The following is a 13,982-nucleotide window of genomic DNA, read 5'->3' as shown; positions in this document are numbered from 1 at the left end:
CCTGGAACCCTGATTATGTGGGTCACCTCTGCTTCATACATGGCATCTTCCACTGTTACTCCCCCTCGGCCCTGGGGGAAGTCTGCCACACGAGTCTTGGAAAGCCCCTTAGGACTTCTTGAACCATAGCTTCCCACTTCTCTGGTTCCTGGAGTAAGACGTTTGAGTGGAAAAGCATATGCCCATGGCAGAAAGGGTCTTTCCATCCTTCTCACATCTGGTCAGGGTGTCGAACTTTGGGGTCAAAAAGGGATGTTCTGTCAAATGGAGCGTTGACAAAAGACTTAAATGACTCCACAAATTCACATAAGCGCATCCAGGCGTGTCACTTAATAGCTAAACCCAGAACCTGTGGCCCTCGTCATCCCATCGGCTGTGTGCACAATCAGCCTCACGGATGAGTTGCAAACAGAATCTAGGGTCGTCAGCTGAGAAGTTAACTTCTCTAACCCCTTCAGCTACTGCTCCTGTCAAAGTATGACCATTTTTTTTATCAGATCTCATTGAAGTCTCAAGAATGTGCCATGTAATTCAAGGACCTTAATGTGAAGGTCAGTGAAGCGTATATGCGCTTCCTGAATCTATCCATAGTCCTAGACTATTAAGAGGATGGATAGTAGGACTTTCATCAGCAAGTTCATTTCTTGTGGCTGCTGCTACCACCATGGCATCTACTGGTATTCCTTTCGCCCAATGCTACTGATCCTGAGCAGCTGACAAAATACAGCCGGTTCTCTGGGACTGGCTCGATAGAATCTATACCTTCCAAGTCCACTGTGCAACCAATTTAATCAGATTGTTAGAGGGCGGAGAGATCCAGAAGGTAGAGGGCCGAGCACGGAAAACCTCTAAGTATACCAATTCCTCTGAGGAAGACTCAAGGGAAGTCCAGCCACCCCTCCGTTTCAGAAACTCTAGAATTTCGCCGAAGGAGACATCTTCCGGGGTGACCTTGGGGAACACGTTCTCCCTTCATCGAAATTGGTATCTTCAGTGAAAGACTCATCAGGGGAGTCTAAGTGCTTCCTCTTGCACTTCCTCTTCAGGGGGCACCTCTAGTGGGATGGGTCAAAGTAGTAACTGAAAAGGACATGACCACAATCCTTGGATATGGAGGCTTCAGTGCCTGCTGTCCCAGGGTAGAGGCTGGAGGAAGCTCTGGGCGAGGGGAAGACCAGGGCTGTTGGTCCAATAAAAGTGGTGTCAAATGAATGCCCGCAGTGGACAATGCCCTCTCCATGGCTAGAAAGCCAGCCCCCCCACCCCCGGCAGAGGAATTGGATGCCAGAACCAAAACAGACTCCTTCAGAACCGTGGTCCCATCCCGCACAGAGTAGGCCACCACCAAAGCTGGTGTAGAGCTAATGTGCATTGACGCTCCGAGGGCATGAACGGCTCCAACATCAGAGTGGAACCATGCCTTCTGGAACTGGTAAGGCTGTGACCCCAGAAGATCTCCAGTTCGGACAGAACCGAACCGAAGAACTTAAACGTGTTTTCCACACCAGAGAGGTAAATCTGAATGACACAGGCAAAGCCAGGACTGTCGGCACCAGAAACTCTGAAGGCTTGGGCTGGAGTAATTACCCACTAAAGTCGCGACAGGTAATGTTCCAGAGCTAGAACACCTAGGAACCGGAAAAGTGGACAGTCCCCTCGCCACAAACAGCCGATCCACCAGCCTCCAAAATATCAGACTCCGTGAGGGTCTTGGTGGAACAGACCAAAGAGACTGATTGGGATCTGGGTTTCGCCAAGAAGGGGCTTGGAGGTTGGTCTACAAATTGGTCCATTGAGGGAGAATACCTGGTATGAAGCCCATCTTTAAAGAAAAATGTTTTCAGTTTCAGAGATGTCTCCTCCAAAACAGTAGTAGTAGGTGCTGAAGCTGCTGGTGCAGAAGGACAGACTGCTCCAAAGGAGAAGTCTTTTCCCCAATCATTTCTGATGAAACTGCGGGAACCGGGGAAGTATTAGGCATTTTAGATAAAAGCACTGAAGATGCTGTCGGCACTGAGCTGCTGCTCTTTGAATGTCCATGTTTAGAGGAGGAAGATGGAGAGCTAACATCCATTCTCGACTTTGGAGAACCAGACATGGCCTCGTCGAAAGCAGTTTTAATAAGCCTTTTTAGGATAATTGTGTCTTCCTCTCAATAACAGCCCGATGACTGAAGGCATGACAGATGGCAGTCTTCCTAAAGGTGCACCAGGCCCAAACACCACACACGAGTGTATCCGAATTAGATAACTATGCTCACACTTCTGCTATCTTTTGAAGCCAGAAGTTCCCTTGTTTTTCCTCCGCTATTTCCAACGTACAAACAAGGAAGGCAGAAAGGAAATTAAGAAATTATAGTCTAAAGTTTTTTTTTTTTTTTAATAGGAAACTCATACTAATGATGGTACAAAGATTACCCAACAGTAAAGGAAAGGAGGAAAGGTACCAACGATGGTACAAAGAATGGTAAGAGAAAAAATACCAACGATGGTAATTACAAGAAGTGATTAAAGAGAAATTTCACTTACAAAAGTAGAAATAGCTTGTGCATGAGCTGTTTTGATGGACATGGCTGGCACAAACAGTGGCAGATGAGATTGGAGGTAATCCTGTGAAAAGCATTACGGGTAAAGCTTAACTCAAGAGTTTTGGAGGGCTCAAGCTGGAAAGTACAGTTTTGTACCTACCATAAATGTAGATGTTCACACTGCTGCAGTCATTACACTTGAGTTATCCTGCAGTCAGGTGGTCTCGCAGTCGGACCAAGTTCCAAAGTCTTGGTCCGGCGTCGGTTGCTGTCGCTTCTTCCCTGACGTCAGTGCAGCAGGGGTATACAAGATGCACCAGACGCCATTTTCTTCAGTTTTTCTTGCCCCAGATGTCAATTGCCCCAAGTAAGAAGGCAATACATATTGCCAATCAAAAATATACATGTAAAATAGAAACAATAGCTTCAGTTACCAGCAAATACACCCCAAAGGTTGTATAGGATAGAAAGGTATAGATAAGTCCAGCTAGTTCAGAGGGGATGGAGGGAGGGTAACCTGGACTGCAGCAGTGTGAACACAAACATCTACATTTAAGGTAGGTACAAAACTGTACTATGTTCATCGTGTTACACTGCTGCAGTCATTACACTTGGGTAGAATCCCAAAGCTGTGGTTGGGTGGCTGGTCTATAAAGAGTTAGGCTTGGCTATGAGGCCCTGCAGAACTGCAGTGGCAAAGCCTGCTCTGGATTTAGAGTAAAGCGGCAGGTGGTAATGTTTGGTAAAGGTGTGCACTGAACTCCAAGTTGCCGCCTCCAAAATTTCCTTGGTAGGTACTCCTCTGAGAAAGGCTGTTAGTGGCTGTTGCCCTGGTGGAATGTGGCCTAATGTTATTTGGGGCTGATTTTCCATGCTGCGTGTAGCAGTATCGAATACAGTGTCCTATCCATTTGGATATAGTCTGCTTTGAGATGGCCTTGCCCTGTGATCCTGCAGCATATGCTACAAACAGTTGCTCAGTTTTACAAACAGTTGCTCAGTTTTCCTGAAAGCCTTTGTTTTGTCCAAGCAGAAGCGTAGCTGTCTGTGTATGTCCAAAGAATGCCGAAGTTTCTCCCCTTTATTCTGGGGGTTTGGATAAAAAGTTGGCAAATGGATGGTTTGGTTAAGAGCCACACTAGATACCACCTTTGGCATAAAGGTAGGGTTTGTCCTTAAAGATACCCTGTCCTGATGAAAAATTATAAAAGGTTCCATTGCCATTAGTGCCTGTAGCTCAGACTCTTCGTGCTGAAGTTACTGCCAAGAGCAGAGCTGTTTTCCATGATAAAAATTTTTAGATCGGCTGTATTGGCTGGCTCAAAAGGTGGTAGTGTCAGTTTTTCCAAAACGAAGTTGAGGTCCCAAGTTGGTGTTGGTGCTCTCTGGGGCGATCTTATGTTTTTAACCCCTCTGAGGTACTGCTTTAACAAGGGATGAGAGAATAAAGGAGGATCCGTGTTGTAATGTGCTGAAATGGCAGAGGCATGGATCTTAATTGATGAGAAGGATAGGCCTCTGTCCAGCATCTCAGTTAAGTACTGTAAAATCTGAGGAATGTTTGGAACAAGAGGGTCAATGTTTTGAGCCTGGCTCCAGGCGCAGAATCTTTTCCATTTTTCTGAGTAAGCTTTCCTGGTGCTAGGCCTCCTGGCCTCCAAAATGACACCCATAACAGCTTTAGAGAGAGGTGTTGCCTGACTGACTAATGTATCTGCCATGCAGCCAGGTTTAGAGTTTTGAGCTGACAGTGCAGGATCTGATTGTTTTGTTGAGTCAGAAGGTGTGAAATTTGAGGCAAAATCCATGGTGGGCCTTCAGCCAAGTTCCTTAAGATAGGGTACCAATGATGGCGTGGCCAGTCTGGAGCAATCAGGATCATCTGTGGTTTTTCTTGTCTGGCTTTTAGGAGTACCTTTGAAAGGAGAGGTAGTGGTGGGAAGGCATAAACGTTTAGGTTTTTCCAGCTGAACAGAAGAGCATCCACTTTTCATGCTTGTTTGTGATAAGTCCTTGTGCAGAATTTTTGTAGTTGGCAAGGGGAGGCAAAGAGAGTCTGGGCATACCCATTTTTTGCGTTACCATGCTGAAGATTTGTGGATTCAATTTCCATTCATGAGGGTCCATGATATTTCTGCTTAGGTCTGCCAGAGTATTTTTCTTTCCTGGCAGGAATTGTGCTTGCAGGTGAACTTGATACGTTAGAGCTGTGTTCCACAAGGTCATGGCTTGCCTGCGTCGGGGATAAGAATGAGTGCCCCCTTGCTTGTTTATGTACCACATTACTGTGGTGTTGTCTGTCTTTAGTAGTAATGGTCTTGGATGTAGAAGGTCCTTGAAAGCTGTCAGGGCATTCATTTTGAACAGCCATCTCTTTTTGATTGATATGAAGATGCATCTGGTCTGTGGTCCACTTTCCCTGAATGCATTTTCCTGCCATGTGTGCTCTCCAGGCTTATCTGAAGCATCTATTAGAGTTTGCCTGGCTGTGGGATGAGTAAAAGGCTGACCCTTGTTTAGGTGACATGCCTGTGCCCACCATCGAAACTCTTGTTGTAGGCAGGGAATCATTGGTATTACCGTTTCTAAACTGAGTGTTGAGTCCAAACACTTTTCAGGTACCTTTGTAATTTCCTCATATGCAGTCTGGCATATAGTATTAGTAGTATGCAGGATGCCATGAATCCCAGGGCCTGCAGAATTTTTCTTGCAGGGAGATGGGACTTTCCTGCCAGTAATTGAAAATATTGAGTTAGTTGAACCTGTTTGTCTGGCGTGAGGTAAGCCATCTGGGCTATTGTATTTAAGCTGGCACCCAGGAATATAATCTGTTGCGAGGGCACTAGTTTTGACTTCTTTCCGTTTACTGTGTACCCTAGAGAAATTGGCAACCTTTTTACAAACGCCAGATGCTGTAGTAGAATGTCCTCTGCTTGAATGAGGCAGTCGTCCAAATATGGATATATTTGAATTCCTTTTTGTCTGCAAAATGCAATTGCTGGTGCCAGGCACTTTGTGAAGACCCTGGGCGCAGTAGATAAGCCAAAGGGCAGTGCAGAGAATTGGTAGTGAATTGTACCAGCTTTGAATCGGAGGTATCTTCTGCAATTATGTCTGATAGGGACATGCAGGTATGCCTCTGAGGTCCAGAGTAACAAGCCAAGCCTTTTTGCCCAGCATGGGTAGAAGCTGCTGTAATATCAACATTTTGAATTTTGGAATATCCACACAAGTATTCAGAATTGAAAGGTCTAGTATGGGCCTCCAGGTTTGTCCTTTCTGGGGACCAGGAAGAGTCTGGAGTAAAATCCTTGTCCTTGTTCCTGTTGTGGTACTTTTTGAATAGCTCTCATGTTCATGAGGGCTGAAATTTGTTTTTGTGCCTATGCCCATTGACTTTGTGGCAGGTCTGGCATTCCTTTTAGCCTTGGTAACGTATGAAAGTCGAATCTGTAACCTTGAGACACAATATTCAGGACCCATTTGTCTTGGGTGATTGTTTGCCAGTTTTGAGAAAAAAAAGTGCTAGTTTTCCCCCTGAGGGGGCTTCCAAAAGGGACGCGCTTGGCGCACGAAGGGGAAAGTCATTGTGTTTTCTGTAAGGTTGAGACTTGTCCTCACCACCTTTTGGGGTTGAGGTGCCCCACTGTCGCTGTCTGTTTGAGCCTTGGGGTTGAGATCTGCCCCTTGGGCGTCTATCTGCCTCTCTGTGGCCTGACACTGGAAAGGACCAGTTTTGTTGGCCAATTTCTGCTAAACCAAGGTGGCTGTACCTGTAAGAAATCCTTGACTGTCTGCATAGATTTACCTTTATCCTCCATTTTCTTTAACACCACTTCTGCCTTAACATCAAAGTATCATGCTGTAAAGGAGCATCCAATAATTTTGCCTCAACATGATCAGGTAAACTTTGTTCTTTTAACCATGCATGTCTTCGAATCACAGAACATGTAACTGCGGCTCTACAAGAGGCCTCTAAAGAATCAAATCCACATTGCAGAGTATGTTTTCCCGCCTGTTCAACTGCATGCAATAAATCCTGCATTTCTTTACAATCAAGAGCTTCTGAGCTTGCAAGCATTTTCTGTTTTAACTGAGCCATTAAATATTGTTGGTACTTAAGCATGTGAAACTGGCAATTTAAAGCTCTTACTGCTAAAGTTGCAGAAGTGTATACTTTCTTCCCCCATCTATCCAAAGCTCTGGAATCTGTCAGAGGGTACTGGATTTTTTGCAATGGAAACCTTAAACCCCTTTTGGACCCTGGGAAATGGTTTCTGGATCAGAAATGTTTTTGTAAAGAAACTTGAGAGTCAGGGACTCTAATACCTATCTGGCTTGGCTAGAGCAGGGGGCAGAGAGTCAGGAGATAAAATGGATTCAGAGAACACATCATCCACAATATCTAGCACAGGCAGAATAGCCAGGGGCCTGTGCTGAGGCAATAAGAGGAAATCCCTGAGCCTTTTCTTGGATTATGAGTAATCCTGACTTTCCCAATGGAAATGCTCCCTCATGGTATGTAAAGTTTCCCCAAAAGAATGATCCTCAGGAGGAGAGGCTGAAGGGATAGATTCTTCAGCATCAGAGTCCTCATAGGGGGGTAGAGAGTATCCCTGGTCTGAAGAAGAATCAGAGGAAATGTAAACCTGATAAGAGGAGTCAGTCTGTATCCTGCCTAGGCCTTTTCTCAGGAGGGGGATGGGAACCCCCGATTAGAGTAATGAGGTCTTCGGCCATTTTGAGCATCTTTTTCTTAGGCATGGAGGACTGTCCAGGAGAATGCTGTACTTGTTTCCTTGTCTTTAATGGTACCTTTGTCTTGGCTGTTGTCTTAATGGTAAGATATGAAGGTCTGAAAACACCCTCAAAAGCCAATGCCTGCTCAGCGGCTCCCAGACCCATCTGAGGGATTAGTTTCCGTAGGCCCAATACCTTGAGTTTCCAGAGGCCTAGATGTCTCCACGTGGGAGTCGGGAGCGGCCTGTGGCTCTGAGGTAGCGGATGTCAGGGGCTGCAAAAGCGCCTCACTGAGAACCGGCGACTGGCCTAGAAGAGGTTTCGTAGTCTGTTTTGGACCTCGGATGCCGGTCTTTATCCTTGTCCTTATGTTTTTTCGGTATTGAGGTAGTCAGCTGATCCGACGGCATCGTATAATTGAACCTTCGGCCAAAGTAGTGCAAAGAAAAATCAAAACGTCTTTTTATAGTGCGTTTGTTAAATCTAGCACAAAACTGACAACTAGTGACGTCGTGATCAGGGCCTAGGCATGGAATACAGTAAGAGTGGAAGTCCTTATGAGGTATTTGCTTCCCACAAGAAATACAATTATTAACTTTTTCTGACATTGGTCAGAGGCAAGAAAAAGGTTTCCCCAATGGGGTACTTAGCTTTATTGAAGACTTCGGATCTGAAATTCGACTTAAAAAATCTCAGGAGTCGGCCGACCGGCACTTGCGAACTGCTTCTGCTTCTGGCACCGCTCGGCACGGAAGACTGAAGAAAATGGCGTCTGGTGCATCTTCTATACCCCTGGTGCACTGACATCAGGGAAGACCAAGACTTTGGAACTCAAGCTGACTGCGGACCGCCTGACGGCAGGATAACCCAAGTGTAATGACTGCAGCAGTGTAACACGAACATCAGCAGAGTCAGTTTCGATATATGGAACCAAACCGACAGCCAAAAGGATTAAGTGAAGATTGACACCATCAGATTTATATACATTATCCTTAAGAATAACCAGGATCATACCACAGATAATTTGAAGGGACCCATGAAAGAGAACGCATTTAGGAGCTGCCTCCACCTATTAGTAGTATGGGGGGTTGGGGGCCATGAAAGAGAAAACATTTAAGGAGCTGCCTCTGTGCATCAATCCTGAGGTAAATGTTCTGTTTCCTACAAATAGATCCAAGCTGCACTTGAATTTGGACAGGGATGAACTTTGTTCTATGTGACTAGGGAGTCTGTTCCAGAACAGTAGTATCCCCTGCAAGGTACACCTGCCCCTCAAACAGTTCTGTTGATGTTCACTTGGATTTCTTAAAAACTTCCAGATACATCACTTACTAAAAATGAAAATACACAGAGAAACAATACTGGAGCATACACAAAGTCCACACAAAACAAAGGTATAAATGAGTGCTGCACAAAAAATAGAAATGAGGAAAATAACTTGAGTTTACTCAAATAATCCCCACAAATTAAACTATTTCACTGAAATTATTCACTATGGTAAATGGCTCATTCTTGTAACATGCATTTGGATGAAAACAAATCTTTGAATGACAGCGACAAACTGTTTGTATGAATTTATTTACACAACTGTGTTCCTCAAAACAAGTTAGCAAACAATCAGTTCTATTTTAGACTGGAAAAGTGAGCTATAAAACAGAAAGCTTTAATACAGTGCTAATGAGAAGACAAGTGCAGAAACCATTCTCTAGCTAGGTTTATTACAGAAAATAAAAAACACCACATCTGGTTACAACAGGTAGAAACACCAAATATTCTATCCGACCTTCATTTCAAAGTTATTCAACACATGCAATGGAAACATTGTGATAAATACAAAGCCTGAACACTGCGATTGCTTAATATTTAATAAAACAGCACAGTGCGAATATTAAGTGATTCTTACAGTGTGATACACAGTGACAGCAGGTAGTCTTCATTTTTCTTCACACCACTGATTTTCTTTACGTACCTAAATGCAACACATTTTTGCTTAATATGTACGCATTTTTCATACCTCCAAAACCATCACTTCAAATGTTTACAAAAAACAGCAGCTCTGGGTTAGTGATGCATCTCAAGCACAGTACTGTATATTCTGGCATACTTACACAAATAGGTCTTTGAAAAGTTGCTGCAGCAACAGCAAATCATAAAATGTGAATTACACATCTTATGCCATCTTCAATATTGTCAGAAAATTTTCAGCTCTGCCTCCATTACTATGAAGGCCAAAATTTGTCTTCTGCAAGCACTCAAATCCTATGTAGTACAAAAGGTTCCCACAAAGTTAGCACTACCAGCAGCTTAATTTCAAGTCCAATACTACCCTCATAAGGCCTTGAAACTGCTGCAGGCTATGTCTTTAATGGAAAATTAATATAATGAATAAGAAAATGACACCCATCATTACGAACAGAAAAGGAAGGCATCTTCACTGTTACAATTACCTCTCATTCAAGGATGCACTAGTTTTTCAGTATGTTTAGATGTCAAACTGCTGTACATCTTTAGGTTAAGCATTCATTTCAACACTTCAGTACCCCAGGTACTAGACTGCTGCAAATACACTGCAATACTAGTAAATCAGGTGACTGGGAGAAATTAGTTTTTAAATTTCCATGCATTCCCTTTTCTGCATGTTTGTGCAACCTTGCAGGTGACATTTAAGCATCAGAAGTGCATTCTAAAGACACCAGATGTGTGGGGAAGTGTAGACTCCCCTCCAAAAAAAGAAGTTATCTTACCATAACGTTCCATGTGAATTGTTCATCTCGCCTTTGTTCTTACACACGGGTTCAGAGCCGATCCTGGGCTCAGAGTCGGCCGCATCACAAGCTCTGCATCTAAGAGAAGCTCGAGGCACAGTCTACATCCCATGATCCTCTGCTGCTATCCCTCAGACCTAGTTTGCAAGAACCCAGAACGCACTACTAACTACTGTGTCCAACGCTCACGCAATCACACACTTGAAACTGAAACATAAGAACTAAACACAGATAGGTGTACAGCTACTATTCAACCTACTAAAGAGTAGGCAGTGTAGATAACCCAGAGAAGACCAACCAGACACTAGTCGTACCAGTTCTTCCAGAACACTGTGGGGGAAGGAGGGAGGGGATGTAAGAACAAAGGCGAGATGAACAATTCACATGGAACATTATGGTAAGAACACAACTTCTTTATGTGAAATTGTTCGATCTCGCCATTTGTTCTTATACACGGGTAGCGTCCCTAGCTCCATTACCCTGGGTGACTCGCAGAAGAACGTTCCTGAGTACAGTGGAACAAAAGGATGCCCTGTCCTTGGAGGTCCTGTCCACTTTGTAGTGAGTGACAAAAGTATGAGGCTTTGCCCACATCGCTGCTGCACAAATAGTATCCAATGGTAGGCAAGCGGCATGGGCTAGAGAAGTAGAAACGGCCCTAGTAGAATGAGCCTTAGGCTTGAACGGAAGTGGTTGTTTTGAAGCTGAATAGGATAATGTGCATTTTGTTACTGCCATGCCCTTCTCATCTGTGAATGAAACAAACAGCTGATCCTATTTCCTGCAATCCTTTGTTCTGTCCAGGTAAAATCTCAGCTGCCCATGTACATCCAATTTGGGCAGCATGTATTCCAACTTGTTTGAATGGTTTTTGAAAAATGTGGGAAGTTCTATGGATTGGTTAATATTAAGCACAGAACATACCTTCGGGAGGAATGACGGATTTGCACGCAAGGAGACTCTGTCTGGATGGAAAACCATGTATGGTGGCCTAACGGACAAGGCCTGTAGCTCTGATATTCTACGAGCTGAAGTAACAGCAATAAGAAAGTCTTCCATGACAAATACTTAAGCGAACACATTGAAGCTGGTTCGAAGGGTGGTAGCATAAGTTGAGATAACATCAAATTCAAGTTCCATGGAAAATCCGGATCCCGAATGGGTGGACGGAGGAGAAAGGTACCTTTCATGAAAGCTCTACAAAGCCTGTGGGACATAACTGTAGAGCCTCCTTCACCTACATGAAAGTTAGATATGGCCACTAACTGTACTCTTATCGTGGAAGTAGATGCCCCTTTGTGAAAGAGTGTAGATAAAAATTCCATGATTTTGTGTATCGGGGCCACCACGGGATCTATACCTTGCCCTAATGCCCAACACGCAAAACGTTTCCATTTGCTCCTGTATAGTTTCCTGGCGGAGGCTTCGTGGAAAGAAACTAGAATGTGCTGTACTGCTGGAGACAAAAAACCCGACTTGGCTAAATTGGGAAGCGGAGCAGCCAAGCTGTCAGTTTGAGGGACTGGAGGGATGGGTGAGGAACTCCTGACGAGCGAGTCAATAGGTCTGGCACTGGGTCCAGAATCCATGGTTCCTCCATCTGGTGGGCTCGAAGAAAGGGAAACCAGCTCTGTCGAGGCCAGAATGGTGATTAGGATGATCGCCCTTTCCAGACTCCTGGCTTTCTGTAGAAATTTGGGTATCAACGGAACAGGAGGAAATGCATATAGGAGACCCGGGGGCCAATTGTGCACCAGTGTGTCCCTGGGAGCACCTCCCGGAGGGGGAAGTAGGGCAAAGTAGCTTCTGCATTTGGCATTTAAGGGGGATGCAAAAAGATCGCAGCAAGGCTGGCCCATCTGCGGAAAATCCTTTCCGCCACTTGATTTTTGAGGGACCACTTGTGTGGCAACAGGATGGCTCTGCTCAATCTGTCCGCAATGACGTTGGATGACCCCGGGATGTGCGTTGCTATCAGAAAGCGACCTGTGGACGCAGCCCATTGCCAAATTCTGAGGGCCTCTCTGCATAATGGGTAAGACCTGGTTCCACCTTGTTTGTTTATGTACCAGACCACTGACAGTCCATCCGACCTGCCACTGTTCCTAGAGGTAGGGATTTGTGAAAGTGTTGCAACGCTGGAAACACTGCTCAACTCCAGGACATTGATGTGCAGATTGTACTCTATCTTGGACCGTTCTCCCCTGAAAAAGCCCCCCACCCCATCAGGGAAGCGTACGTGGTTATTGTGGCTGTAGGGCTGGGTAGTACAAACGGGCGACCCATCATCAGATCTTGGCTGTTCAGCCACCATCGAAGATCCCGCTTGCAAGACTCCGTGATCAAGATGTCGTGTGACAAAGGAAGTTGTTGGAACGACCACTGAGCGAAGAGCAGCCACTGGAGGACCCTTATGTGCATCCTGCCCAGAGGAACTGCAATAAGGGTAGCTGCCATCATGCCCAGGACTTTCAGCACTTGCGCAGAAGCAGCTTTCTTGTTCCGAAGAATAGCGACCTGATCCCTGAGGGCTGACGCTCTTATCTGGGGAAGCTTGATCAGAGCTGTAGTAGTATCTAACTCCGCCCCTATGAATGAGATATGCTGTGAGGGCGATAAGGCAGATTTTTCGAAGTTGACTGAGATTCCTAAATGGGAACAGAGACTGATTGTGTAGTCCCTGGCTTGTACAAGATTATGCTTGGTGGTGGCTGTGAGGAGCCAGTCGTCCAGATACGGAAACACCCGGAATCTTAGCCGCCTCAGGTGAGACGCCACTACCGCCATGCATTTGGTGAACACCCTGGGGACTGAGGTGAGACCAAAGGGCAGAGTTCGAAATTGGAAATGACTGGCTCCCAGTCGGAAGCGCAGGTTAACTCTTGATGCTCTGGCCATTTTGATGTGGTAGTACTCGTCCCTGAGATCTATACAGCACATCCAATCGTCCTTCTGAAGAAAGGGAAGGATCGATTGTAGCGTGACCATCCAGAATTTTTCCTTCCTTATGAAGGTGTTGAGTTTGCTGAGGTCCAATACTGGCCTCCAAGTCCCCTGTCTTCTTTGGAACTAAAAAGAACCTTGAGTAAGTTCCGGATCCTATCTGGTCCGCCAGGACTGGTTGGATGACTTTTTTCGAGCAGCTTTCTTATTTCTATGGCTGCTTGATCTCGCAGATTGGGTGGATCATCTGGAAAGCTCTCTTGATCGGGGGGGGGGGGGGGGATTATAAATGGGATGTTGCATCCTCTGGTTATTACGCTTTTTACCCAGGAATCTGAAGTGAGATTTAGCCAGGCCTCTGGGTATAAAGCTAAGCAACCCCCCCCCCCCCGACTGCCTCCAGAGCATGACAGTCAGGCCTCCCCTCAGGAGTGCTGGAAGGGCTTCCCAGGGACACTATCCCTGTCGCCCTGGTTCTGCGGACCCCCTCTGCTGCCTGGGCGGCGTCTTCCATTTCTCCCTCCTCTGCCTCTGGAGGGGGCATCACTCTGTGTGGAGTGGAAAGATCCCCAAGTCTTTCGGAACCACATTTTTCCGCCTCTCTGCCCTTTGGGGTACGGTCTGGTCAGGGTGAAAAAACAGACCCCTACGGCAGACAGGGTCTTACCTTCTTGCTCACACCAAGTGAGAGTCTCCTTTACTTTGGGTCCAAACAGGGTGGCACCATCAAAAGGGGCATTGGTAAAGGAAGACTTGAAGGCTTCCGCAAAAGAGCACAGGCGCATCCAGGATGGCCTCCGCAGAGCGATCGCTGAAGCCCTACTCGAACCCTCGGCCGCATACGAAATGAGCCTCATGGACGAGCTTACTATCGAAGTGAGGGTGTTAAGCTGTGCTGTTACCTTTTCCGAGACAGCAGCATCTGTGTTACCCTGGAGAGCATCTCCCAGCTCCTTAAGGAGATTTCTCTGAAGTCGCGTAGTGTGTGAAGTAGTTCAGCAAACGCA

General features: G+C 45.7%; 1 protein-coding gene across 1 annotated transcript in view; it reads right to left on the bottom strand.

Moving 5' to 3' along the window:
• Positions 1-8,826: 8,826 nt before the first annotated feature.
• The window catches only part of SKP1 (S-phase kinase associated protein 1), a 241,021-nt gene continuing 235,865 nt past the window's right edge, over positions 8,827-13,982 (bottom strand). The window contains exon 3 of the mRNA XM_044069900.1: positions 8,827-9,236. Within this exon, the coding sequence (XP_043925835.1) occupies positions 9,201-9,236 (36 nt within the window). The 3' untranslated portion in view covers positions 8,827-9,200. The remainder of the gene's footprint in view (positions 9,237-13,982) is intronic.

The sequence above is a fragment of the Protopterus annectens genome, chromosome 4.part0, assembly GCF_019279795.1.
Source record: "Protopterus annectens isolate FY-2018-M chromosome 4.part0, PAN1.0, whole genome shotgun sequence".
Taxonomy (NCBI): domain Eukaryota; kingdom Metazoa; phylum Chordata; order Ceratodontiformes; family Protopteridae; genus Protopterus; species Protopterus annectens.
Note: the sequence above shows the minus strand (reverse complement) of the source record. Positions and strands in the feature narration are given on the sequence as shown.